At 46.8% G+C, this 24,740-nt stretch overlaps 1 protein-coding gene across 1 annotated transcript in view; it reads left to right on the forward strand.

The window, feature by feature from the left end:
* Window positions 1–297: 297 nt before the first annotated feature.
* ADAMTS7 (ADAM metallopeptidase with thrombospondin type 1 motif 7) overlaps window positions 298–24,740 on the forward strand; it is a 143,178-nt gene continuing 118,735 nt past the window's right edge. The window contains exons 1-6 of the mRNA XM_084642522.1: window positions 298–751; window positions 8,187–8,542; window positions 16,429–16,627; window positions 21,606–21,802; window positions 23,180–23,263; window positions 24,196–24,320. Coding sequence (XP_084498648.1) covers window positions 667–751; window positions 8,187–8,542; window positions 16,429–16,627; window positions 21,606–21,802; window positions 23,180–23,263; window positions 24,196–24,320 — 1,046 coding nt within the window. The 5' untranslated portion in view covers window positions 298–666. The remainder of the gene's footprint in view (window positions 752–8,186; window positions 8,543–16,428; window positions 16,628–21,605; window positions 21,803–23,179; window positions 23,264–24,195; window positions 24,321–24,740) is intronic.

Raw genomic sequence — 24,740 nt, forward strand, 5'->3', positions numbered from 1 at the left:
CTCAGGGCAACCCCCCCCCCCCTGCTCCCAGCCCCCGCCGCGGGACACGCAGCTGCGCTCCACGTGGGACGGGCCCCCCGGGGCCACCTGTAGGGCCCAGCTGCCGAAGGAAAAGCCCTCGGCCAAGGCAGATAACTCAGCGGGGGAGGCCGAGCGGGGCGGGGGACGCACCGGTGGGTGCTTCGCAGAGCCACCAGGCGGCTCCCTCGCACCAGCCCGAGCGGCCGGGCCCGGGGAAGGAGCCGCAGCGGCGGAGGGGGCCCGGGGGCTCGGCGGGGAGCGTCTGAGTCACTCCCAGCGCTGGTCCTGCCCCGTGTGCGCGGCGAGCAGCGGCTGCGGCCCCGGCCCGGGACACGCTGGTTTCCCCCGGAGCCGCGGGGCGCTTGCGGGGCACCCGGGGGGGGCTGTTCCCTTTCAGCCCGAGGCGGCCGGGGTAACGCCCGGGGCGCACACGCTGACAGCCGGGCACGGGGCCGGGGCCGCCGCGGAGCCGCCCCGGGAGAGCCGGCAAGTGCCCGCCGGGGGCCCCGGGGCGAGGAGCGGCCCCGGCCGGGGCAAGGAGGCGTGCAGGCAGCGGGACGCGGCGCCGTGGGGCGCCGAGGCGAGACGGGGACATGCCCCTTCGCCCAGCCCGCCGGGAGAAGTGAGCCCCGGGCCGTGCCCAGCATGGCAGCCCCCCTGCGGCGCCTCCTGCTCCTCGCCGGGGTCCTGGCGGGCTGCGCGGAGCCGCCGGACAGAGCCGCGGAGAAAGGTCTGTACCCCGCGGGCGGCTCTTTTGTTTGCACCGGGGGAAGCCGCTGCGAGTTTCGCCCCAGAGCGGAAAGAGGGAGGGAGGGAGGCGGGCGAGCCGCCTGGCCGGGCTGGCTGCAGCCGTGTTTTGCGGGGGAGCCCGCGGAAGGCTGCAAGCGGCTGCCCCCGGGGCGCACCGGGCGAGGGAGCTGCAAGGTTTGCAAAAGCGGGTTTGCCGCGGGGAAGCGGGCAGGTGGGATTGGACAGGGGCGGCTGTTTCTCGGCCGGAGACACGCGCGGTCCCGCCAGACAGAACCCGGGCCAGCTCCGCTCCTGCCCGTGGGGCCCGGGAGAGCCCGCTGAGTCCGGGCCCTTCATTGCAACGAGTCGTGTTCCGCCCGCCGGCGGGTCCGGGGTCAGCTGCCTCGTACCGGCCGGTGGACACCCGTGTGCGGCAGGAGAGGAGGCGGTGAAACCAGGAACAGAGGTTGAGCTGGACCCCACAGCCCCGGGGATCCGTTTACTGAGCGACTGAACCATGCGCTTGGCAAAACTCAGCCGCAGGGTAGATGCAGGGGCCGGCCCCTGGGAAGCGGCGATGGCCGTTGACCCGGAGAAGAAGGGGCATGTGTCTAAGCGCTCCCCTGTCTCCAGCATTAGAAGCCCTGTAATGTATCCCCAGCAATAAACTCCTGGCTTGCAGCAGGTACCAAGAGATGGGAAGACTCTTGAAGGCTGGGACCCTTTCCTCCTTAGAACCAGAGCATGGTAGGACTGGGAGGCACCTGGAGAGGTCTTCTAGCCCAGTCCCCTGCACTCAAGGCAGGACTAAGTATTACTTGGCCCAGACCAATTCCTAGAGAGTCCCCCAGGCCTCAGAGCCGGGACCCTCCATCACTCAGATTCCCGATGAGTAGACAGAGGAGAAACTAGTGCAGATGCCAAAGCAGTCAAGAGGTTTGGGGAGATCCCCTGGCATACAGGGTGCTTTGGTACCTTCCCCTGGTGTAGGTGCCCTGACGAGGTCACACAAGTGGAACTACTGTACAAGCCTTAACTAGTCACCACATGTATCACTAGGGGGCAACTGTTTACCTGAGGAGACTTTGTCTCAGAAATCACATCCGCTGCAAAGTGATTTTCCTGGACGGTTGCCGCATACTTTTTACTTTGTCCCTTCCGGTGTGACAGGCATTTTTTTATGGGTAATATAGATGTACAAAGACTGTTTGGTTTTAGAGGAGCAGCCGTGTCAGTCTGTATCTGCAAAAAGAACAGGAGGACGTGGGGCACCTCACAGACTAAGCAATTTATTTGAGCATAAGCTTTCGTGAGCTACAGCTCACTTCATCCGACTGTTTGGTGCTTGCAGTATTGACAGACCAAGGGATCCATATGTCTTTGAGGCTGCTGTGCCGAATCGTGTCTCCTGTCCTTTTTACAAAGGGTTCTCCTGGGGGAATTCTACGTCACCATGCATGCACAGAATACATGTCCCCCACAGATGGCTGCCACTACGGGCCACTGGACCCAGCAGAGCCCAGCTCCAGGGCCGGATTAACCTTTTGTGGGCCCCAATGGAGCATGGTGCAGGGAGTAGAGCGAGGTGCAGAGCGAGGGGCCAGCCAGAAGCAATGGGGCATGGCATGGCAGGGGCGGCCCTGCTCTGCCTAGTGCGAGGGCGCTATTTACAAACTGGCAGTTGCCAGATGCACAGTGGCCCACCTGGCCCTCTGCTGCCAGCATGCCCCTTCCCCTTGGGGGTGGGCCCACGCCACACCACACAGCCTCCCTGCCCAACAGCCCCTGACTCCCTATGGCCAGAGCCCCCCGGACCCACTATGCCCAGTACCCCCCCAAAACCCTCCAAACAAATGCACAGCGCCTTGCACACCAATCCTGCCCAGCACCCCCCTGCCCACAGCCCCACCACAACTGCCCAGCACCCCACACAGAACCCCCACTTCCTAGTGCCCCAACACACACATCTTCCCTGTCCCCTCACGACCCAGCACCCCCCGAGACTCCCCAAGAGACCCACTCCCCCATGCCCTGTCTCCCGGCCGCACTCACCAGTCCTGTTGGGAGGTGACCATGTGCTGAGCTGAGCTGGCCGTGCAGCCAGGGCTGGTCCCAGGGCCAGGAATCACTCTGGCCCCTCGGGAGTGGCATGATCAGCCAGGCCAGGGCCTGCCCCGGCTGGGCTCCCTCAAGACCCACTTGCCTGGAGGGGCCCAGCCAAGCCCCCTCTCCCCCGAACAACCTCCCCTCCCCGCACCTGGCTGAGACTGGCCAGGCTTCTGCACCAGTCCCAGGCGGCTCGGCTCCGGGGAGTCAGGCGGGGCCCCACAGGTGGTGGAAGCGGAGCCTGCCCGGAGCTGGAGGTGTCCTGAGGTCCGGCCGGGGAGCCGAGAGGATCCCTCAGCCAGCCAGACAGCCGGCCGGCAGACCGAGAGAAGCAAGTGGTTGGCCGGGGGAGCCAGTGGGGTCTCTGTCACAAGAGGCACGCCCAGCTCGCACATAGAAGACACTGCTGGGGGCGGGGGGGAGAGGGGGCGAGAGGGCTCCTGGCAGCTGCAGGTCCCCGCACGCCCTGAGGGAAGGAGAGGGCAGCGCACAGGAAACTGGGACCAAGCATCAGGCTGTTTCTCCCTCTGCATCCCTGGGCTCAGGGGGAGGTGAGCAGGTGTCTGGGCATGGCTGGGCTCTGGGGAGAGGAGGTGTGGGTATCTGGGCAAAGGGGGGGCTCTGTAACTGGGCTTTGGGGGGGCAGGTATCTGGGCCATGGCAGCCCTGTGGCTGGACTCTGGGGGGGGGGGTTCAGGGTTCAGTTATATTGGCTAGGGGGGGCCATGGCTGGGCTCTGTGGGGGAGGGGTTGTGTGTGTCTGGCCCCCGAGCTGGGCTCGGGGGAAGGGGCAGAGAAACAGGAGCTGGGTTGTCATAGGGGTTTCTTTAACTCTCTACTCCTGGGGGAGTTTTTGTGTGTCTGTATTGTTACAGACATACTTGCTGACAGGTATTTTGAAGTAAATTACCAAAATAATTAAAACTCGTGTGATTATATAGTGTTATTTTGACAAATAAAATTTGCAGAATTTTAAAATTTGTGGTGCAGAATTTTTAATTTTTTGGCACAGAATGCCCCCAGGAGTAAATGGGGTTTGGGATTCTCTTCTGGGATTGTTTGTTTCTATTAACTGTTGACGACTATTTAAAGAGATTCTGTGGTTAGGTGATGGTTTGTGGCTTCTCTGGAAATCAACTCTGGGGGAATCAGAGTACACTTTCCTAGAGTACTGGGCTGTAATTATTCATGTTTTCCTGTGTCAGGTGGCTCTTCAAATGATGGAGAACATAAGAATGACCATTCAGGTCAGACCAATGGTTCACCTAGCTCAGTATCCTGTCTTCTGACAGTGGCCAATGCCAGATGCTTCAGGGGTAATGAATAGAACACGGCAATCATCAAGTGATCCATCCCCTGTTGTCTAGTCTGAGCTTTGGGCAGTCAGAATCTTAGGGACGTGTAGAGGCTGTGTGCTTGACCATCTTAGCTAATAGTCATTGATGGACCATATGAACTTATCTAATTCTTTTTTGAACCCTGTCATAATTTTGGTCTTCACAACATCCTCTGGCAAGGAGTTCCACAGGTTGACTGTGCATTGTGTGAAGAATTACTTCCTTCTGTTTCTTTAAATCCTGCTGCCTGTTAATTTCATTAGGTGACCCCTGGTTCTTGTGTTAAGTGAAGGAATGAATAATGAAGTGTTATTTACCTTCTCCACACCAGTCATGATTTTATAGACCTCTGTCATATACCCCCCTAGTCGTCTCTTTTCTACATTGAGCAATTGCAATCTTTTTAATCTCTCCTCATATGGAAGCTGTTCCATACTCGTAATCATTTTTGTTGCGCTTCTCTGTACCTTTTCCAATTTTAATATATCTTTTTTGAGATGGGGTAGCCAGATCTGCATGCAGTATTCAAGGTGTTGGTGTACCAAGGATTTATATAGAGGCAATATGATATTTTCCATTTTATTCTCTATCCCTTTCCTAATGGTTCCTAACATTCTGTTCGCTTTTTTGACTGACGCTGCACATTGAGCAGATGTTTTCAGAGAACTATCCCTGGAAACGCCAAGATCTTTCTTGAGTGGTAACAGCTAATTTAGAACCCATCATTTTGTTTGTATAGTGGGATTATTTTTTCCAATGTGCATTACTTTGCATTTATCAATGTTTCATCTGCCATTTTGTTGCCCAGTCACCCAGTTTTGTGAGACCCCTCTGTCACTCTTCTCAGTCAGCTTTTGACTTCACTGTCTTGAGTACTTTTGTAACATACACAAACTTTGCTACCGCACGGTTTACCTCCTTTTCCAGATCATTTATGAATATTTTGAACAACACTGGTCCCAGGACAGATTGTTGGTGTACTCTGCTATTTACCTCTCTCCGCTGTGAAAACTGACCATTTATTCCTACCCTTTGTTTCATGGATCGGTAACTGGTTACAAGATAGGAGAGGACCTTCCCTCCTATCCCATGACTTCTTACTTTGCTTAAGGATCTTTGGTGAGGGATCTTGTCAAAGGCTTTCTGAAAGTCCCAGTATGCAATATCAACTGGATCACCCTTGTCCACATGCTTGTTGACACCCTCAAATAATTCTAATAGATTGGTGAGACACGATTTCTCTTTATAAAAGCTGTGTTGACTCTTCCCCAACATAGTGTGTTAATCGATGGGCCTGATAATTCTGTTCTTTACTACAGTTTCAACCAATTTGCCTGGTACCGAAGTTAGGCTTACTGGCCTGTAATTACCAGGATCACCCCGGAGCCTTTTAACAAAAATCAGCATTATATTAGCTGTCCTCCACTCATCTGGTACAGAGGCTGATTTAAGGGATAAGTTACATTATCACAGTTAGTAGTTCTGCAACTTCAAATTTAAGTTCCTTCAGAACTCTTGGGTGAATCCCATCTGGTCCAGGAGACTGGTTACTGTTTAATTTATCAATTCACTCCAAAACCTCCTCTATTGACACCTCAATGTGGGGCAGTTCCTTAGATTTGTCACCTAAAAAGAATGGCTCAGATAAGGGAATCTCCCTCACGTTGTCTGCAGTGAAGACTGATGCAAAGCATTCATTTAGCTTCTCTGCAATGGCCTTGTCTTCCTTGAGTTCTCCATTAACACCTCAACCATCTAGTGGCCCCACTGATTGGCAGGCTTCCTGCTTCTGATGTACTTAATTTTTTTTTTTTTTGCGGTTAGTTATTGTCTTTTTCTAGATGCTCTTCAAATTCATTTTTGGCCTGCCTAATTATACTTTTACACTTGACTTGCCAGAATTTATGCTCCTTTCTATTTTCCTCAGTAGGATTAAACTTCCAGTTTTTAAAGGATGTGTTTTTGTCTGTAACCACCTTTTTTATTCTGCTGTTTAGCCATGGTGACATTTTTCTGGTCCACTTACGGTTGTTTATCTATCTATTTATTTATTTATTGGGGGTATACATTAAATTTGAGCCTCTATTATGGTGTTTTTAAATAGTTTACATGCAGCTTGCAGGCACTGAGCCAAGATAACCCTCACTAGGAACCAAATGTAGAACATGTGTGACATCTTGCAAAGTCTCAGGGAAGGGCAAGAGAGCATGGCGACCCATATCATTTGGGAATAAAAGTTGCTAATGAAAAAAATGGAAATGAGAGTTGGAAGTATTACATCAAGTGAGATGGTGTTAGAATGTGTACTGTCACATCCGATAAAAAGCAGAGATGGGTTCAAACTGCAAACTTTGGCAGACACCTGAAAATCTGTGGCTGATCCTGGCAATTACAGGCTGGTAACCTAACTTCAGTATCTGGCAAAGGGCAACAAAATGATCAGGGCTATGAGACACCTTGCATACAAGCATCCGATGAAGTGAGCTGTAGCTCACGAAAGCTTATGCTCAAATAAATTGGTTAGTCTCTAAGGTGCCACAAGTCCTCCTTTTCTTTTTGCGAATACAGACTAACACGGCTGTTACTCTGAAACCTTCCATACAAGGAGAGCTTAAGAAGACTGGGACTGTTCAGTTTAGAAAAGAGATGATTAAGGGGAGTATGACAGAGGTCTATAAATCAGGACTGGTGTGGAGAAAGTGAATAAGGACGTGTTATTTACTCCTTCACATAACACAAGAACCAGGTGTCACGCAATGAAATTAATAGGCAGCAGGATTTAAACAAACAGAAGGAAGTAATTCTTCACACAACTCACGGTCAACCCGTGGAACTCCTACCCAGAGGATGATGTGAAGGCCAAAAGTATAACTGGGATCAAAAAAGAATTAGAGAAGTTCATGGAGGACAGGTCCATCAATGGCTATTCACCAAGATGGTCAGGGACACACCCCCATGCTTTGGTTGTTCCTAAACCTCTGAGAGCCTGCAGCAGGGACTGGATGACAGAAGATGAACTAGGTGGACCATTAGTCTGACCCAGTATGGCCATTCTTCTGGCTGTTCAGATTTGGAGGTTTGGTTCAGTCCATTATAAATCAAAAAGTAGCCATTTGCAAATTTCAGATCTGGATCTGGATCTGTATTTTGAACTCTTTTCTCTTCTTCAGTCTCCTCATCATAAGTAGTGTCAATGGAGCTGGTTTCCTAAACTCTCTCTGACATCATGTGTTTCACTAATGCTATACTGGAAGACAAAATATGTATATTAATGAATTTCATGCTCAATGTCTATCTCCGACTGATTAAAACTGGATGTCATTTTTTGAATTTTTGTCAAAACCTTTAATTGAAAATTTTATGTTCTCTGGAGAAAAAAAAAAAACCTAGAATTTGTTTATGAACATTTTTATTTTTTTGGGTGGCAGTTTTCAAACAGCTGTAATTAAAACAATCACATTAAACTCTTCTCTATTGAGGGTTAAATATTTACATTTGAGCTACTATTGCTTATGAAGTTCCATTATGAGCATGTACAAAATTATTCAAGTTAAACAACTACTCACCCAGAAAACACCTTCTCTTGTTTCAGAGGGAGACTGTCTGCTCTTCACCACTACTTGTCTAATGAAACTTTCATATTTATTTGGGATTGTTTCCTCTGGCACTTTGTAAGAATAAGGGTGTTAACTCAGGTGTCCTGACATCATTCCAATTTGAATAATTATATCTGCTCATGTAATTTAGCTTGCCTAAATTCTCCCTCTCAGATAATCTTCACTTCCTGTTCCGAATTATTGTGGTGTAATCCTTTGCTCTTTTAAACAGCTGACACTTATCATCACATATGTGTCTCCAGTTCAGAGGTGGGAAGAATGATCCCTCCCTACTGAGAATTTGTAGACCCAATAAACATAAAGTGCATTGGGATCCTTTGGGATGAAAGATTATCATCGTCTTTATATCTGATCATTGCAAATATTTTCTTCACAGAGACGGTTCTCCGGCAATATTCTGGCTATGACGTTGTTCATCCAATCCGAGTTGATGAGAGCGGATCTTTTCTGTCCTATGATCTGGCTCATCGCGCAATTCACAAAAGGGCCCTTTCCTCAAGGAACAATTTGCTCTCCTTTTATGAGCTGCATTACAAAGGACAGCACCTAAAATTCAATTTAAGCATTAATAACAATCTCCTTGCTCCTGGGTTTGTTAGTGAGAGACGATATGGAGGAATCACCAATGCCAAGATCCAGTCTTACAATCACAACTCTTGTCATATGATTGGAGAGGTCCAGAACTGGGCGCTGAAAGGTGGTTTAGCAGCTCTTAGCACGTGTGATGGGCTGGTAAGTGTTCCAGTTGAATTCAGAAAAATGATGCTTTAATCACAGGGATATCAAAATATTAGAAACGATGGGTAAAATCCTGGCTCCATTGAAGACAATGGCAAAACTCCCATTGACTGCAATAGGGTAAGGGTTTTACCCTTCAGATTTGATGCTGCCTCCACTGAAGTTAACGTCAAAGCTCCAATTGACTCCAGTGGTGCAGGTTCACGTCCTGTCGGCTTACCTGTTTGGGACTATGCTCTCTTGTCTTCTTTCCATACTCCTGTAGAAAGCAGATTTCAGGTGTCAACCACTGAAGACTGTCCTATCTCATGCCTCCTTCATCTGCTATAGTCCAAATGTGGGATCATAGAGGACTCCATTAAAAACAGTCCGTGCAGAAAGCTAAAAGAGATTTATGGTGAAACGATTCATGGTTGATGAAACTCATCATGTTTTCTGGACATCAGTGCCAAAGTCACACTCTGCTATAACTAATTTAAATCAGTGAAAATACCGGGTTTGTGTAGGAAGCAGCTAAATTTGGGTCTGAAACAAAATGACCTTTCCAGTGAAGGAAAGATAAAAGGTACGATAAATCCAGTCTGTTTCCATTAGTTATTAGACTAGAGTCACACCTGCCTGCCTTGCTGAGGATTAAACAAGTGAAAGGGTAACATTTTCAAAAATGCCTAAGTGACTTAGGACTCTAAATCCTATTTTCAAAAATGACCAAGGAATTTAGGAGTTGACGTGAAAGTCTCATTGAGTGCCCAGGTCGTTTTTGAAAATAGGATTGAGTCTTACATCACTAAAGCACTTTTGAAAATATTCTCTTCTATCTTGATCAATATAATTAAATCCAGACATCGCCGTTTCCATGCAGATGTCGTGGGGCAACAAATATTCTGATTGTCTTACAGCAGGCAGTGGAATGTATGATGTATTTGTCTTCTAGTGCCTGGCCCACAGACCGAATAAAGGGACCGACGACTGGGGAAATCCTTTTTAGCTCAAGTGATAGAGGCCTGAGGTTCTGGAGATAAGGAGGGCTCTAGATGTGGTTGCCCAGCAGGATGTGTGTGTGAGAGATTCATCTAGTAATTGTGTCAGTTGCCCTGCAGCATGGCTTAAGATTAATGTATTTAAACAACAGCAATATGCATCCGTGCATTGCATTCGTCTTCTGGCACGCGATGCTTTTTTAGAATCAATAACCTGGACAGGTTACAGATTTGGTTTTGGTTTTTTAACTTGAAATTTAGGCATTTGCCACTGACATTCTGTGACAAAATCACTGATGTTGTTGGTCAGATGCTCAGCTTGTGCAAGTTAGTGTAGCTTCATTGCATCTGGCCCCGAAAGCCCTGTTGCAGATTACTAAGCAGTGGGCAGCAGATCGAACTCTGCACATAGCATCAGTTGATTTATTGGAGAAGGTGAAGGTAGTAACAGCGAAGATCAAATATTTGTAACTATTACCTGATGCTGAATGTTGTTTGGAATTTAAGAATAAAATTTGGGAGATGCTTAAGGTGTCAGCTAATCACTGCAGAGATCAGGAAAGGTGTGATCACTGTGTGCAGGATGTACATCATGGAGAGAATACTGTAAGGTGCTGAGCACATCCTGGGAGGTACAGAGGACCCTTAGTTCCTACTGAAGAGAACAGGAGCTATCTGCGTTCAACATCTCATTACATTGCAGGATCAGGCCCTTTAGTTTGAACTTTCTCCCTAAGTTCTACAACTCATGAGAAGAGTTTCTGGATTTTGACATACAGCTGCTGAGTAAAGGGCAGAGATGCAGTGTAGTGGCCTGGGCACCCCAATGGGAACCAAGGAGTTCTAAGGCTGCCTCTTACGCTGACTGCCTCTCGGGCCTCGGTTGCTTTTCAAATCTCTGAAGTTGGGATGGGAGAGTAAAAACTACTTACTTCTTGAGCTGAACAAATGCCAAAAAAAAATATATTCCCAAGCATTCATTCAGATAAAAGAGGTGAATTCCTTTAGGAGGAGCCCATAGCCCTTTGAGTCGCATGTTTGCGAATGTCTTTCTGAGTGAAATATTGATTGCCAGATTGTTCAGGGAAAGGGGAAGTGTCATGAATGCTCATGTGAATGTATCTGCCCATAGATACCCTGGGCAAATATATAGGCACACTGAAAGTATTCACAAGGCCATCTTGAAAGCTATTTATAGGTGAGGGACTTATCCAGTCAGGAAACAGAAGCAATACCATGTGACTTAGATGACCAGCCCCATTGCAGGAGTTAGGCATAAACAAATACTCAAAGCAATAACTGTAAATAGTTCATAGGCTGAAGTAAGTTCACATGAGCCATTCATCAAATAATATTCAAAGAAGAAACAGATTAGTGAAAATTGATGTCTGTTTGCAGATAATCCACAAACAGGAGAAGGGACTAATAACAAATGCATTATTTGCTAGGAATAACTCGGCCAGCTCAGTCCCTTTCACAGAGAGGACTAAGTAGCTAGTTTGTAAAGCACAGTGAAGAAGAAAAGTACAATGTAAATGCTAAGGATTCTTATTTAAAAGTGGATTTACTAAAGTAATGATTGACAGGAAAAATGGTTAGACTAGAAGAACTTCGCAATATGTAGTTTAGCAGAGCTGGTGAGCAGCTATTTATCATATGGTCAACTTATTTAGAATCACAAGAGAATAAACAGTTTAATGCTCCCAAATCAGTGAGCTTTTCAACTTCGCTTTATATATTTTTTCTTAAAGCTAAACCTGAATTTTTCAGCAGACAGACATTAAAACACCCAATGCTATACAAACAATATATAATGTCATATATAACAATTGTTGAAAGTAATGCAGCATGAGCTGTGTCTTCATTATAAAGGGTTAATCGCATATCATTTGGAATTGTGCTAAGAATTACTGTATGTAAACAAGGAAGACAATACAGTTCTGCAGAAGCTGGAAGCTACAGGGGTAGGACACAGTGGCTTGCTTTTATGTGTGATGGTAATACTTTACATTCTAAACTTAATGTTGTTTTCATCCAACTTGTAATGTACAAGTGACTTGAAATTTCTGCCTGTGACAAGATCAAGTGTAATTAGCATTCCTCAAGGCCAAATACCTCTTATCTTTTTGATCAACATCTGGTCTAGCATTCGTTATTCTGTGTAAGTTATAGTAATTACATGTTTAGTAGTATCGTTCCCCTGCCTTTCTAGCTTTGTGTTTTTATGACCACGTTTCATCTCTAACAGATTATTTTTAAAAAAGACCATCACACTTAGATCCTTGCTGTCCAGAAAATTAAAAGAAAGCAATCTTTATTCCTTTGCCCATTAAGGGCCTTATTCTGCTCTCTCTTAAACTGGTTTTCTGCCAGTGTAATTTCATCAACTTCAGTGAAGTTACTTCTGATCTGTACCAGTGTAAGTAAGAACAGAATCTGTCCTATGTACTGTACAGGAATTACTGAGATAAAATAAGGAATTATCACATGCAATATGCAAAAGCATTAATAAAATTGTAAATATTGACGTGAAACATACAATCCCACCTGGAGCAAATCTCATCCCTTGATAAAATTTAATTTAAAATATTTTCCCAGGAGAAAAATCTCCTTGTGATGAAAATGTCCCTTTTGAAGGATATTCTGGGCAGTTATTAGGCAGAGGCCATGATACACATCCACCTTCCATTATGAGGGGGTGGGGGACAGAATAAAACGTATTAAGAAACTAATTGAAAGCTCCCTAAGGAATAGATCTGCGTAAAGGACAATGTCCCTGGAGCTCCCATCTCCGCACCCCTGTGTTGTAATGATCTTCCCAGAGACAGCATTAATAGCCCGTGTTTCTGAAAGTCTCCTTGGTACGCCACACTGCCAAGAATGCACCTGGGGCAGTCCTGTCCCTCTCTGAACACCGCGCTACAGGAGTGTCAGCCCTACGCTCATGGAATTACGGGAACAGCCCTTTGCTCTGTCAGCAGAGAGAACCATCCCAGTTACAGAGCTGAAATCCTCAGAGCGGATTCCAGGGGCTGCCGTAACCCTCCCATACACACCCGACGGCGAGCTGTGCTTTACTGCACAGGTGTGTCCCCTCCACACATCGCAGGTACAGCATGAAGGCATCGTTCAGCCATAAGATACATCTTGGAAACAATGTAACCTGAAAAATTAATGGCTTCATTCTTAAATGAGAAAAGTGAGGTCAGACTGGCCATGCTAAAAGCTAACCCCCTGGGCCTTCATTCCTTAACGGAGCTGCAGACTGCCACGGGGTCCACTCACTGCAGGTGGTGCCTCCTGCTGGCAGCTCTGGGGAATCTTTCCAGGCCCAAGGTCCCCTTCTGCTGCTTGCCCTGCTGCCTCCTTTTCATGACTGGGCGCTCTGACCAGGTCACTCTCTGTTTCTCCTTTCCATGGTACCAAAGTCTCTCCTGCCAAATGGGCTCAGGCAGTCTTCCCATTCACTGCCCAGCCAGTGCCACTTCCTCAGTGGCTGGAGGGGAACCCGGGCCCAACCCCTACTCTGGGTTCCATCTTAGGGGCCTTTTCTTCAGCAGCCAAGGACTGTTCCCTCCTGGACCTTACTACCCTTCCCTAAGCTTCTTCCATACTTTCTAGCTCTCCCCACCACCCTGGGTTTGCCAGCCTCACAACTCCCTCCTCCCAGGGAGTGACTGCAACCTACGCTCTGCAGCCCCTCTCTGGCTTTATAGGAGCCCCACCTGTTCTTGCACAGGTGAGCTTCCCCTAATTAGGGTCTTCCTCTCAGATGTAATTCTCCCAGCTTCCTGCCTAATAGGTTAATTGGCCCATCTTGCCTCCATTAACCCCTTTAGGGCAAGTGTGGGATGGACACCCCAGCACACAGACAAGAAAGAATCAACCAAGCATCAACTGGAAGATCACATGAACTATTGTTAAAGAATATGGCTCATGTGGACAAGAGCCGGAGACCCACGCTGTCCTTGGTGTCCCAGCCTCGGGATTTGCAGTGGAACCCCCATCTCCTCCATAGGCTAGAACACAATATTAACCCCTACATTTGCCTGATAGAGATGGGCCCAGCTGGGAAGCTCTGGTCCAAATACAAATGTCTCCAAAGTTTGGAGAATTGATTTTTTTATTAGTGTTTGTGGGCCCCAAGGGCAGAAGGCATCAGACACACACAGAGGTTGTTCTGTTTGCAGGAGGCATCGTGGAGGATAGCAATACACAGGACAAGGAACTAGGTGGTTTGGTGGGGCTGGTGTTAGCAACAGAGAGAAGAGAAGAGACACCATAAGAAATGAATTTCAGCTCCATGAGCCTGGTTTTCAAAGCTCCAGCTGAAATCAATGGGGGCTGTAGATGCTCAGCATCTGGAAAATCACAGACCCATTATCTTTTCCATGGAGACCACTGGGTTACCACCACTAATTAAGGCCACAACCGTGCAATTGGATCTGTACAGCTAGACCCTTGTACAAAGCCCATTCAAGACACTGAGGCCTTGCATGTGCATAAGGGCCTGTCTTTGTGAATCCGGTTGCAGGATCAGGGCCTAATTTGGGGGGGTAAATCCTGCTCTTCGGTGGTGTGCGGCTCCTGTGGGACCCTGCCAGACCCAGCCTGGGCGTGTGAGGTTGGAGCATGTTGGGTTCACTGTGGGATGAAGTAGCAGGAGAAAAAAAGGAGCGTGAAGAAGTGGCCTACACCAGAGCGCCTTTGCATGGCCTGGGGTCATGCGTCAGGTAGTCTACCTCAGTTTCCCCCTCAAGGGGCTCCTTAAGGAAACTCCACACACCCTTTTTGTCCAGTCACAACACCCCTTCTTGGAGTCTGGATCAGATTAAAATAAACTCAAGGATGAAACTAAGTCCAAACCAAAGTCCATCCATTTAACCCTCATCAGGTCACTACCAGTCATTTCCTGCCTGTAGTCTCAGTCCCCCATCCCAGGAATCTCCTCTGTGCACTCCTAGCAGTCTCTAATCACCCTCCTTCCAGGCCTTCCTGCCTAGGGCTTGGCTTCCCGCTTTGGCAGGCCACTCCCAGGCCCTACCTGGCTGGAGTCGCAGTGCCAAGTCCCCGGACTTTCTGCTGGAGCCAGCCCACTCCTAGCAGTCCCTGCTCTCCCACTGCAGTAGCAACTATCCCTTCACTGCGCTCACCTTCTGCGCTTTATAGGGAAAATCACCTGATCCATACCCAGATGTGCCTCTTCAGGGTTGGCCCCAGGCCTCCAGCCCTTAAGAGGCAGCCACCCTGTAATAAGGAGCCATAAGTGTCCAAAAATTCCCTTTTTCAGTATCTTTGTAACAACAGCAAACAAACAGCATAGAAATAGCTCTGAAAGCCACCGGAGCAAAAGTGAATTGAGTTGTGTCTCTGTATGCCATGTGGCTGGAAGATTTCCACAGTGTGGAACTAGCCCTCTGGGGGAAGGAGAAGCTAATTGCTCGTAGTCAGGCCTCTTGTAGCATGTGAAGCCTGGTGAACTGATGATCATACTTACAAAACGTCTCCTGGAATAAATGGAGAGTCTAACAACAAGGCTTTATTGTGCCACATTTTAATCTTCCCTCGTTTTTTTCCTGCTTGTGGCATGCAAAAGTAATGAAAATGTCAGATCAAAAGCATAATAAACAAAACTGAAAACGAATGGGTTATTATGTAAGCATCCTACACAACAATCCACTTCAGACAAGCCAGACAGAGAGCAAGGCTACTCCACAGCAATCAATGCAGCTCAGAACCCACAGAGTGCTGTTACAACATGCAGATACATTCAAATCACATTTCTAGCAGCACTACCCTCCCGCAGCTCAGTGATCATCCACGACTAAGAAACCTACAAACTCCTTCTCCAAAACTCCCCGTTCCTAGGAATGAAACAGATACACAGAGCAAATTCAGAGAGGCTGAAGTCAGGAGAATGGGAGCATTGCCTAATTGTAGTTACTATTGATATCGTTCAATATCACAGATTTGAGACTCAAACACAGAGCCCCATAGCGATCAGCAGTGGGAGAGTTTATTAAACAAATGAAAGCATTAGGATTTCATTTCCTGCCAAAGGAAAGATGCCAATAGCACCTCCTCGTTGTGCTGTCCGTGCAATTGTTTGGCTCAGTGAGTAACTCTGAGTTTCCCAGCTTTGAGTTCCTGCAGTGAACTTGGACCCCTACAGCTTCGTGTTCCTCTGCTTCCCTAAAGATGTTCTGATGCGTGAGCATAAGAAGCCAGAAGCTGGCACTTTGGTTAAGGGTGGTTAAAAACCATGGGTGCTTATACCGTGTAAATGGGCAGCAGCAACTACCTTGAATTTAGAGGGACACCCTAATAAAAATACTGCAACGTTCTACAAAAAACTACTCAAAATGCTGAAATAGCACTGTGATAAGATGTAGTACATTGGTCTGTTACAGAAGAGTAACAGAACTTTTTAAATAAGGGCAGAGGCAAAGAGTGATTTTAACATAGGAGAGAAAAAGAAGCTTGCAACTTACTCGCACACATAACCTTACTGTTCTCTCTTGGTGTTTTCTGTCTGCTTGTCTTCAGAAGCCTCTGTCTGTCTCTGTCTAAATCCTTACTGTTATTGAGCACCTCAGCATCAAACAGCCTTGCCCTTTGTTTCTAACTGGAGGCAGTTAAACTTTGCAGTGCATGCATGAGTTTTGCTTTCTGAACCCTAACCCTAACCCTAACCTTTGACTAGTGTGTTCAGTCCATGCTGGTTTGTTGTTCTGTGTCTGGGAGCTTATAGTTCTCAGCATGGATAAAGAGGCAAAAGCAACATCTTTACAAAGCATCTATTTCTGCATGACAAATTCTGCAAACCCATCACACTGTAATTGTCTTCACCCTGAGCCAATGCATCATACAAATTACACTGACTTTCTCTCCCCCTCCCAGAGAGGTGTATTTCGGCTTGCAAATGAAGACTATTTCATTGAACCTCAGGCTACAAATAAGCACGAGGACGGGACAGCCCGTCCCCATAGGATCTATAAACGTCATGCTCCAAAATATGAGGAAGAAGAGTCGATAGTGGAATCCAGCAGAAAGCGAGACAGGAAACAGCCCGATACCTTGGGAACATGTGGAGTCCAAGGTATTTTATCTCCTTTATTGCAGTTTCATAGTGAGTCAAAAGCAGCTAGAGGATAACAGATTTTAATAATAGGACAATGAAAGATAAACACTTGGGGCCCCATCCTGCTAGGTGCTGAGTGCCTTTGATATCAAAGCTCAGCATCTACCTCCTGTGCTAAAGCATTCAGCATCCTCACACACAACTCTGCCTGCAAGAGGGATAGAAATTGAACATTAATTTGATGCTAAATCATACTGAAGTTTGGGGTTTTATTCCTGGAATGTATTGTACTGCAGGTCAAGCGTACCAACTAGCAATAGGCTGGCTAAAAAGAAATCTCTTAGGTCATCCAGAATATTTCCAGCAAAGACATACCCCAACTGCAAGTGCATTTATGCCCCAAAAGGGACAGAGCCAGAGCCTTCACGAAGTCTACTAATCCAAGACAAGTTTTGAAGTGGGAGATGCTCAGGTACTACAATGAGGGGAGCACAATGAAACTCTAGGATAAATAGATGTATGAATAGCTTGACAGCTATTCTCAAAGAGAGTGCCAAGTTTCCAGAATTGTAGACAAACATTATTTCTGCAGACATTTGTATTATGGAAGGGCTGGCCGCTTTTCAAATTGCCGGTCATGAGTGAGTGACAGCTGCTAAGGAATTTGCTTGTACGGCACCAGGCAATCATTTTGTGGCATTCATAACTTGAGTCCCACAAGTAACAAAGGTTACGCTGGAGGGCAGCATTTTTATTGTCACGTGGCAAGAGTTCTGCATTTGCTACGTCTTCTCACGTGCATGTGCTCAGTCACTGCAGCCCTAAACCACAAGCCACTGATTGCCATGTTTTCCTTCCACTCCGACGTCAACTTTCTGCTTCGTGGTGACTGTTTGTTTTCTTGCAAATATGAGTTTTTTGTGACTTAGCAGCTGGTTGGACTTTCAGAGTGAAATAGTGGCTCCACTGAAGTCAAATTCTTCCAGAGCAGTGGGCTTCCTACATTCTTCTGGAATTTAGGTGGGGATTATTTGATCTAGAATAACTGATCCAAAAGAGGAGAGATGTGAAGACTGAAATCAGCAGGCTTCCTTTCCAAGAAAAGAGCATGCCTGGAAAGACCAGTGGCCCCCTCCATAAATTTCAGCTTTTAAGGCCATCAGGGGCCATTATGGTCACCTAGCCTGACTTCCTGAATAGCACAGGCCACCCAGTTCCACTCAGCTATTCCAGTATCAAGCCCACAACTTGTGGAAGAGCTAGAAAATATCTTTTAGAAAGACATCCAATCTAGATTTAAAGACTTTAAGTGATGGCGAATCCACCACATCTCTTGGTAAACTGTCCCAACAGTCCATTATCCTCACTGTTAAAATTTTGCTCCTTAACTGTAGCCTGAATTTATCTAGCTTCACCTCCAGCCACTGGAGCTTATTATGCCTTTGTCTGCTTGATTAAACAGCCCTCTACTGTCAGGCATTCTCCCCACATAAGTACTAACTCACCATGATCACTACAGCATCACCCAAATTACATTTTGTACCTCAAACATTGACTGTGCTATTGGACAGGAGCTAGAGCAGATTCGATTTTGCAGGCTTGGGAGTGAACCTGTGCCAGCCTCAGAGAAGGATACCTGTGTCTAGTCCCTTATGAAATTCTGAGGCTTTTCACAAAGATGTTACCACTCTCTTCAGAGGCAAAGGATAGCCCAGTGATAAGAGCAGTGGCCTGGGGACTGAGAGACCCATATTCAATTCCCTGCTCTGCCACAGATATCTTGAATGGCCTTGGGGAAGTCATTTATTTCTCTGTATCTCAGCTTCCCATCTATGAAATAGTATTTTCCTACCTAACTGGGGTGTTCTGAGGATAAATACATTAAAGATTGTGAAATGCTCAGTTGCTGTGATAATGGGGAGCTGTGTAAGTATTTTAGACAGACTTCTCAATTGCCAGGGCAGGAAGCAAACGGTACATTATTTACCTTGTGTGCCAAGGCAGAAAGGTTTAAATGCACAGTTCCTTGGTTATGAGCTCCTTTGGAAAATTTGTAGATTGAATCCACTGCAGAACAGGTGAGACCCTCCACAGCTGGTCCAAGAGCCCAAATTTTCTCAGCACTTGCTGCCACAGAAAGTATCATCAGCACAATCACGCGTCCTTCCAACAACGAAGGAGACAGAAAAGGGTTGGTTAAGAATATTACCTAATATGCTTCCCATCCTCACCGTGGCTTCTCTGCGGCTGTGGAGCATAGTAGAATTCCTTCCCAGGTGAAGTAGGGTGGATGGTACAGAGCGCCACTGGACAGGAGCTGCATTTTGTTCCCTGTGCAAGGTACACTAGATAGCGGAGGAGCAGTAAATCTGTGTGATGTGTAACTCTAAGATACTATGAACATACTTTGAACATACTGTGGGCTTGAAGCAGGATTCACTGGGTGAAATTCTATAGCCTGTACCATGTGGAGGATGAGACTAGATAATTCATAGGTTTAAAGGTCAAAAGAGTCTACTATGATCATCTGGTCCAGAGGTCCCCAATCTGTGGGGCCTGCCCCCCCTCAGGGGGGCATGGAGGAATGTTTGGGGGGGGCATGGCTAGGGCCTGGGCCAGCCCCCACGGGGGAGGGGCGGGGAGCGAGTGCCACCCGGCTCCACTGCTGGCCCCAGCCGCTGGCCCCCTCTCTCAAGGCTCTGCTCCTGGCCGTGGCTGCCAGCCCCATGCTTGGGACCCCAACTGCTGGACAAGGCCCCTGGACAAGGCTCTGCTCCTGCCCCCAGCTCTGGCCCCAGCCTCAGCCCCTTTCCCTCTGTCTGCATCCCCCACATCCGAGAACCGTGGCCCTACTCCTGGCCCCGGCTCTGGGGAGGCGGGGGCGTGAAGTAAAAAGTTTGGGGACCACTACTCTAGTTTGACCTGCATAACATAGGCTAGAAGACCTCACCCTGTGACTCCTGCTTCCAGGAATCCTTTCCCTCTGGTTGATGTAGAGCACATCTGTTAGAACTCTGGGCAGTCTGGACGCTTGTATCTTGCCCCAGCAGAAGTTGGCCAAATAATATTACCTCCCCCACCTTGTCTGTCTCGTATCCTGGGGCTGACACAGCTACAACACCACCACAAACAACCTTTCAGAAACTCATTCAAGTCTTGATTTAAAGTCTTCAGATGATGGACAATCCACCCCATACCAAGGGAAAGGTGTTCCAGTGGTTAGTTACCCTCACTCTTAAAAGGTTGCACCTAGGACTGAATTGGCCTAGCTTCAGCGCCCTGCCATTGAACCTGGTTTACCCTTGTTTGATAGACTGAAGAGGTCTCTATGTCAGAAGTCTTTCCCTATGTAGGTATTTGTATACTGTGATCAAGTCATCTCTTAGCCTTCTCTTTGTTAAGATAAATAAATTGAGCATCTTTAGTCTGCCATTACAAGCAAATGATCCCTTTTGGCCTTAAAAATCTATTAATTTATGATAATGAATGAGTGACTCCCCTGGGGCCTCGTTTGGCCAGATGATGATGCATGTAAATTTCCACTAGAGTATAGACTAGTAATTTAGTCCCAATCACACTATGGAAAAGAACATGTAGAAAATCTGTAGGATTTCCATTATTCTGGTCCTACCACTTTGAATTATTAAAGGGGCTGATTTCATTTATAAAACAATACCCAGCAAGAAATGGTACATTCACCACATATGCTGTTTTCTTCCAATGCGTCCTGGCGGCATTCAGTGAACATACACGTACAGCAGGGTGAGTATTTAAGATGGTGTTTGCAGTTATAATTATATACACACTTCCTTTGGTGTCCAGAACTCCATGTTTTCCCAGTTGCACCACATCATAAGACCCACATAAGTCAAAGCTTTACAGCAAAGACTGCAACAAAAATGAGTTCTAAGTAAGTTATTTTCATTAAACTTCCACGATGAAATCTTAGCACTGGAGACTTCTCAAATTATCTGGATATTTGGGATTCTTTAGGACTAGAGGGCAAACTTTCTCTCATTATTTAAAGCACAATGCAGACCGTAAATATGTACAAGTTTATTGTTAATGAAGTAATCCTGACCCATTCCAGCCTGAACATAAAAGCAATTCCAGCTCTTTATGATGTGGTTAGTAAAGCTCTTATTTAGCCTGTGATTGACCCTGACACGGGGCAGCATCACAGAAGAACTCTCCACATGAGACTGCCCAGTTGCTCTATGTAATTAGGCCCATTCAAGCTTCCCTTCAGCATCATGCCATCTTTTCCCCTGTTTTTTTGCATGAACGCTCTTGCTGTCTCTCCCCAGGGTGGAACGCCTGGTGGCAGGCCCAGGGGATTCTTAGGGGAATTCATCTCCTGTGCAGCCCTGCAAAGCCTGAGGTTAGGTCTTTGGTGGCTTTTCTAGCTTGGTCAGGACCCTTGGAGACCTTTAGGATTTGGTGTGAGCCATCAGTCCAGTTTATGGGGCAGTGAATTCATTGTATTAGGGAGCTGTGGTCCCCTGGCAGAACCTCCTGTGCTGCATGGGTGAAAACGGCCCAGATTGTTCAGCCACTAATATTGTTTATCTATCATGTATGTGCCCAGACACTCCTTGAGGGTTGCATAATAAATTGGTATATAAATAAAAATATTAATAACTGTGCAATGTAGGTTTCCTGTTGCTGTTTGAGTTTCTCCATGACCCGCGTGCAATATTCCAGGGCAGAGTTCCAGTAAAAGAACTTGAGCCAAACCCACATTTGGATTTCTCTCCAATACACTAATGCCACCAAGCAACGGAAAGAGTTCAGAGGCCTTTCTTCTAAGTGGTCTTTTGAACATGTGGCTCGACAGAGTAGGTAAGAGTGAGTTAATGGTCTATCAGTCAATGGTCTGTGTCTTGAGAGCTCTAGTGGCTTAAATGGAATTAGTTCCTTTTTAAAAAATAATCCTCTTATATTCCACCAAGCTTTCAGCTGTTATCGAAAGCCCATTCCCTTCTCCATTCTTCAGAATCTCCGCAAAGCCTGGAGACGTCTGAGAAACGGAGAGAGAGATGGGAACAGAAACAGCAGAGGAAGCGAAGAATAAAGCAGCGCTCCATCAGCAAGGAGAAGTGGGTGGAGACCTTGGTGGTAGCGGACACCAAGATGGTGGAGTATCACGGAAGTGAAAATATAGAAAAGTACGTGCTGACCGTAATGAACATGGTGAGTGCTGGGTTCCATGACTGTGAAATCCACTGGTGTCCTTGGAGGCCTAAATATAACCCATACTGGTCAGTGGCATATATACAGGTCATTTGCATTTCCAGGGTTCAGCCCTTTCCAGTCATGCCACTTGCTTGTGCAGGGGAGGAAGGCTGTGGCTAACGCTCCCTTACTCCCCCATGCACACATGTAAGGCAACTGACAGTTCTCTGCTTGATAAATACATGGAAAGTCATAGCCTGCCCTCATTTTGGGCCTGATCCTAAGCAACGAGAGTCAATGCAAAGATTCCCATTGACTTTGGATCCAGTCCTTCATGCCCACGACTCCTGATGTTTCCGGTGTTAGTGTCACATGTCACACAAGAGCTGCAGAGAAGATGCAGTTGTGTTTAGCAACCTCATCTAGAAACAGCTTCCTGCAGCCCACCAAACAATGCTCTGAGCTGGGGCCAGCTGACCCAGGACCGAGTGGAATACTAGCTTGGCTAGCATTGGATATGTGAATGGCTTTCCTACGAATGTGTCCTTGTGAACTGTTAAAGGGAAAGAGGCAAGTAAAGCAGCCAGTAATAGGTGATGAAAAACCCTGGCACAGAACTAGGAGAGTGTATGTTATGTACCGTAAGGGCTGTAATAAAAGTCAAATGCAGGCTTGAAAAGTTAATTACATTCATATTAACAAGTAATTAACAAGTAATTGCATTCATATGCTTCAACAGCGAACATTGATGCTTAATCTTTCAGCGCTCAGAGACTCATTTAATTGGAAGGTAGGTGGCATCTTGGGTTAATGAGCTAGCCCTTCACCTCCAGAGACCCACATTCAGTTTTGTCTGAGGTCACAAGTGGAATGAACTTAGTGATCTCAGTCTAGTCACCTGCTGGTATTTGCTCATATCATAAAACCACCAGGCAGTGTAGCATAATTTGGCACAATTAGCCTGCTCCTCTTTTGGGACCGAAGTAACACAGGTTTGGATGTGGCTAGCGGTTCCAGCAGAGGCTGGTGGGGCGTCACCCCGGATGGAGCAAATGGTGTTGCACCAAGTTGGGGCAGTTCCCCTTGAGAAACCATATTTGGTCACTGCACAGCGTGAGCACGCTCCCACACTCGGTTTTGGTTGAAATTCGCAGCTCTAATGATTTCTAGTAGCGATTTGGGCATGTCATTAATGTTTAGGTCCAGCTCTGGGTCTGAACTTCCCTGGAGTTGGACCCATTCCTGATTCTAAGGAACTTCTGATTTGGGGCTACACTATCCAGCAGTGTCTTTTAGGACCATGCTTCTCTAGCCCATGTGTTTGCCATGAGTATTGCAAGCAGAGTGATTGCTTTCTCCTGTCCATTATTTCATTGGCTGTTTATATTTCTGCAGGTGGCAGGTATATTCCATGATGCCAGCATTGGAAACCCTATCAACATTGCAATAGTTCGTCTTATCCTGTTAGAAGATGATGAGGTAAAAAGAAAACTACATGACTAATATTTTTGGTCCATTTCCATCTTGGCAGCTCAGTATGCTTCTGTATGGTCAGTTGAGAACTGGCCATGAAAGCCCATAAACTCTCACTTTCATCTCATGTGCATGTCCAGAAAGATCTTGCACAGAATAAACACAGACACTAGAGACTCGATGCAGTGACTGCTGCATGGGTGGGATTCTCTTGGAAGCCAGCGGGAGTTCCACAGGCAGAGACGCTGTAGAAGCTGGCCCTTATATTGAGAAGTAGCCATGTATTCAGTAGTTCATAAAGGATTCCCAACAAAATACAGGCATCATCCTCCCCATCCAGCAACCTACGGGAACTAGCCCTACTGCCTACTGGACATGCTGTTTTGCTCTTGGCAGCATTTCCATTAAAATTAGGGGCGGGCTGGCTCCACTCTGGCAGAGAGATGACTGTGAGTTAGGGTGTTTCCTAGTAGATGTTGTAGTCTTCTCTCTCGTTTCCAGAATTGGCTTAGTCCCATAGGAGCATCCCAGCTAGCAGCACTGTATGATTGATGTGAAATGCTGGTTGTTTGTGCTTCCCAGCTGCAGTTATCATTCTCAGCTAAGCCTGAAGCTGCTCAGCTGTTTGATCTGTTTCCCACAGCTGCGTCCTTGTAAAAGATTCGGCAGCCTAATGGGAATATTTTCCTGCAGGTTTTTTTTACTTCCTTCACTAGACTGTCTAACATTTCCACTTGATCATAGTCAAATGACAGTAAAAAAGGGGTGGATTCTGAGCTCAGCTATGTGGTGTAAATCTGGAGTAATTCCATCTAAGTCAGTGTAGTTACTTCCAATCTGAATTTAGTGTAACTGAGATCAGAATCTGCCCCCAGTGTCTCTAAGTGACAAAAGGGACAACACCGTGACAGCAGACTTTTACTTTCTTATGTTGGTAGGAAGATTTGAAAATCACCCACCATGCAGACAACACCTTGAAAAGTTTTTGCAAATGGCAGAAAAACATCAATGTGAAAGGAGATGCCCACCCGTTGCATCATGACGTAGCTGTCTTGCTCACCAGGTATCCTGCTTTGTGCTTTCTGCTTGCGCTAGCTCTCTGGTTTCAGCAATTTACCAAGTAGTTAGAAATACCTAAAAAGCTGGGAGATAGAGAGAGACACTAGGCTGGAGAGAGACACTAGGATCTAATGTGTGAGAGAGAAAGAGGAGGCTATTTAAATTCCATTTTCCTTATGTGGGCCCTTTTTTGACACTTACACATGTAACTAGAGATGCAACCTGCTGTTTTGAGATTAGCCTATTCCCAAGATTGGCACTAGCCTCAGAGTTCGGATCCAAATCTGGAATATGGATTCAAATTTACCAGCATCTGGGGCTGTTAAAATGCAAGGTTTTGGTTTGACCCCATCTCCAGTTTCCTGACCTTTATGGGGGATGTTCACTTGTATAAACTTGCCATTTTGTCTTATGGATTTGTAAA

Source organism: Lepidochelys olivacea (assembly GCF_965140295.1).
Source record: "Lepidochelys olivacea isolate rLepOli2 genome assembly, chromosome: 10".
Lineage (NCBI taxonomy): Eukaryota > Metazoa > Chordata > Testudines > Cheloniidae > Lepidochelys > Lepidochelys olivacea.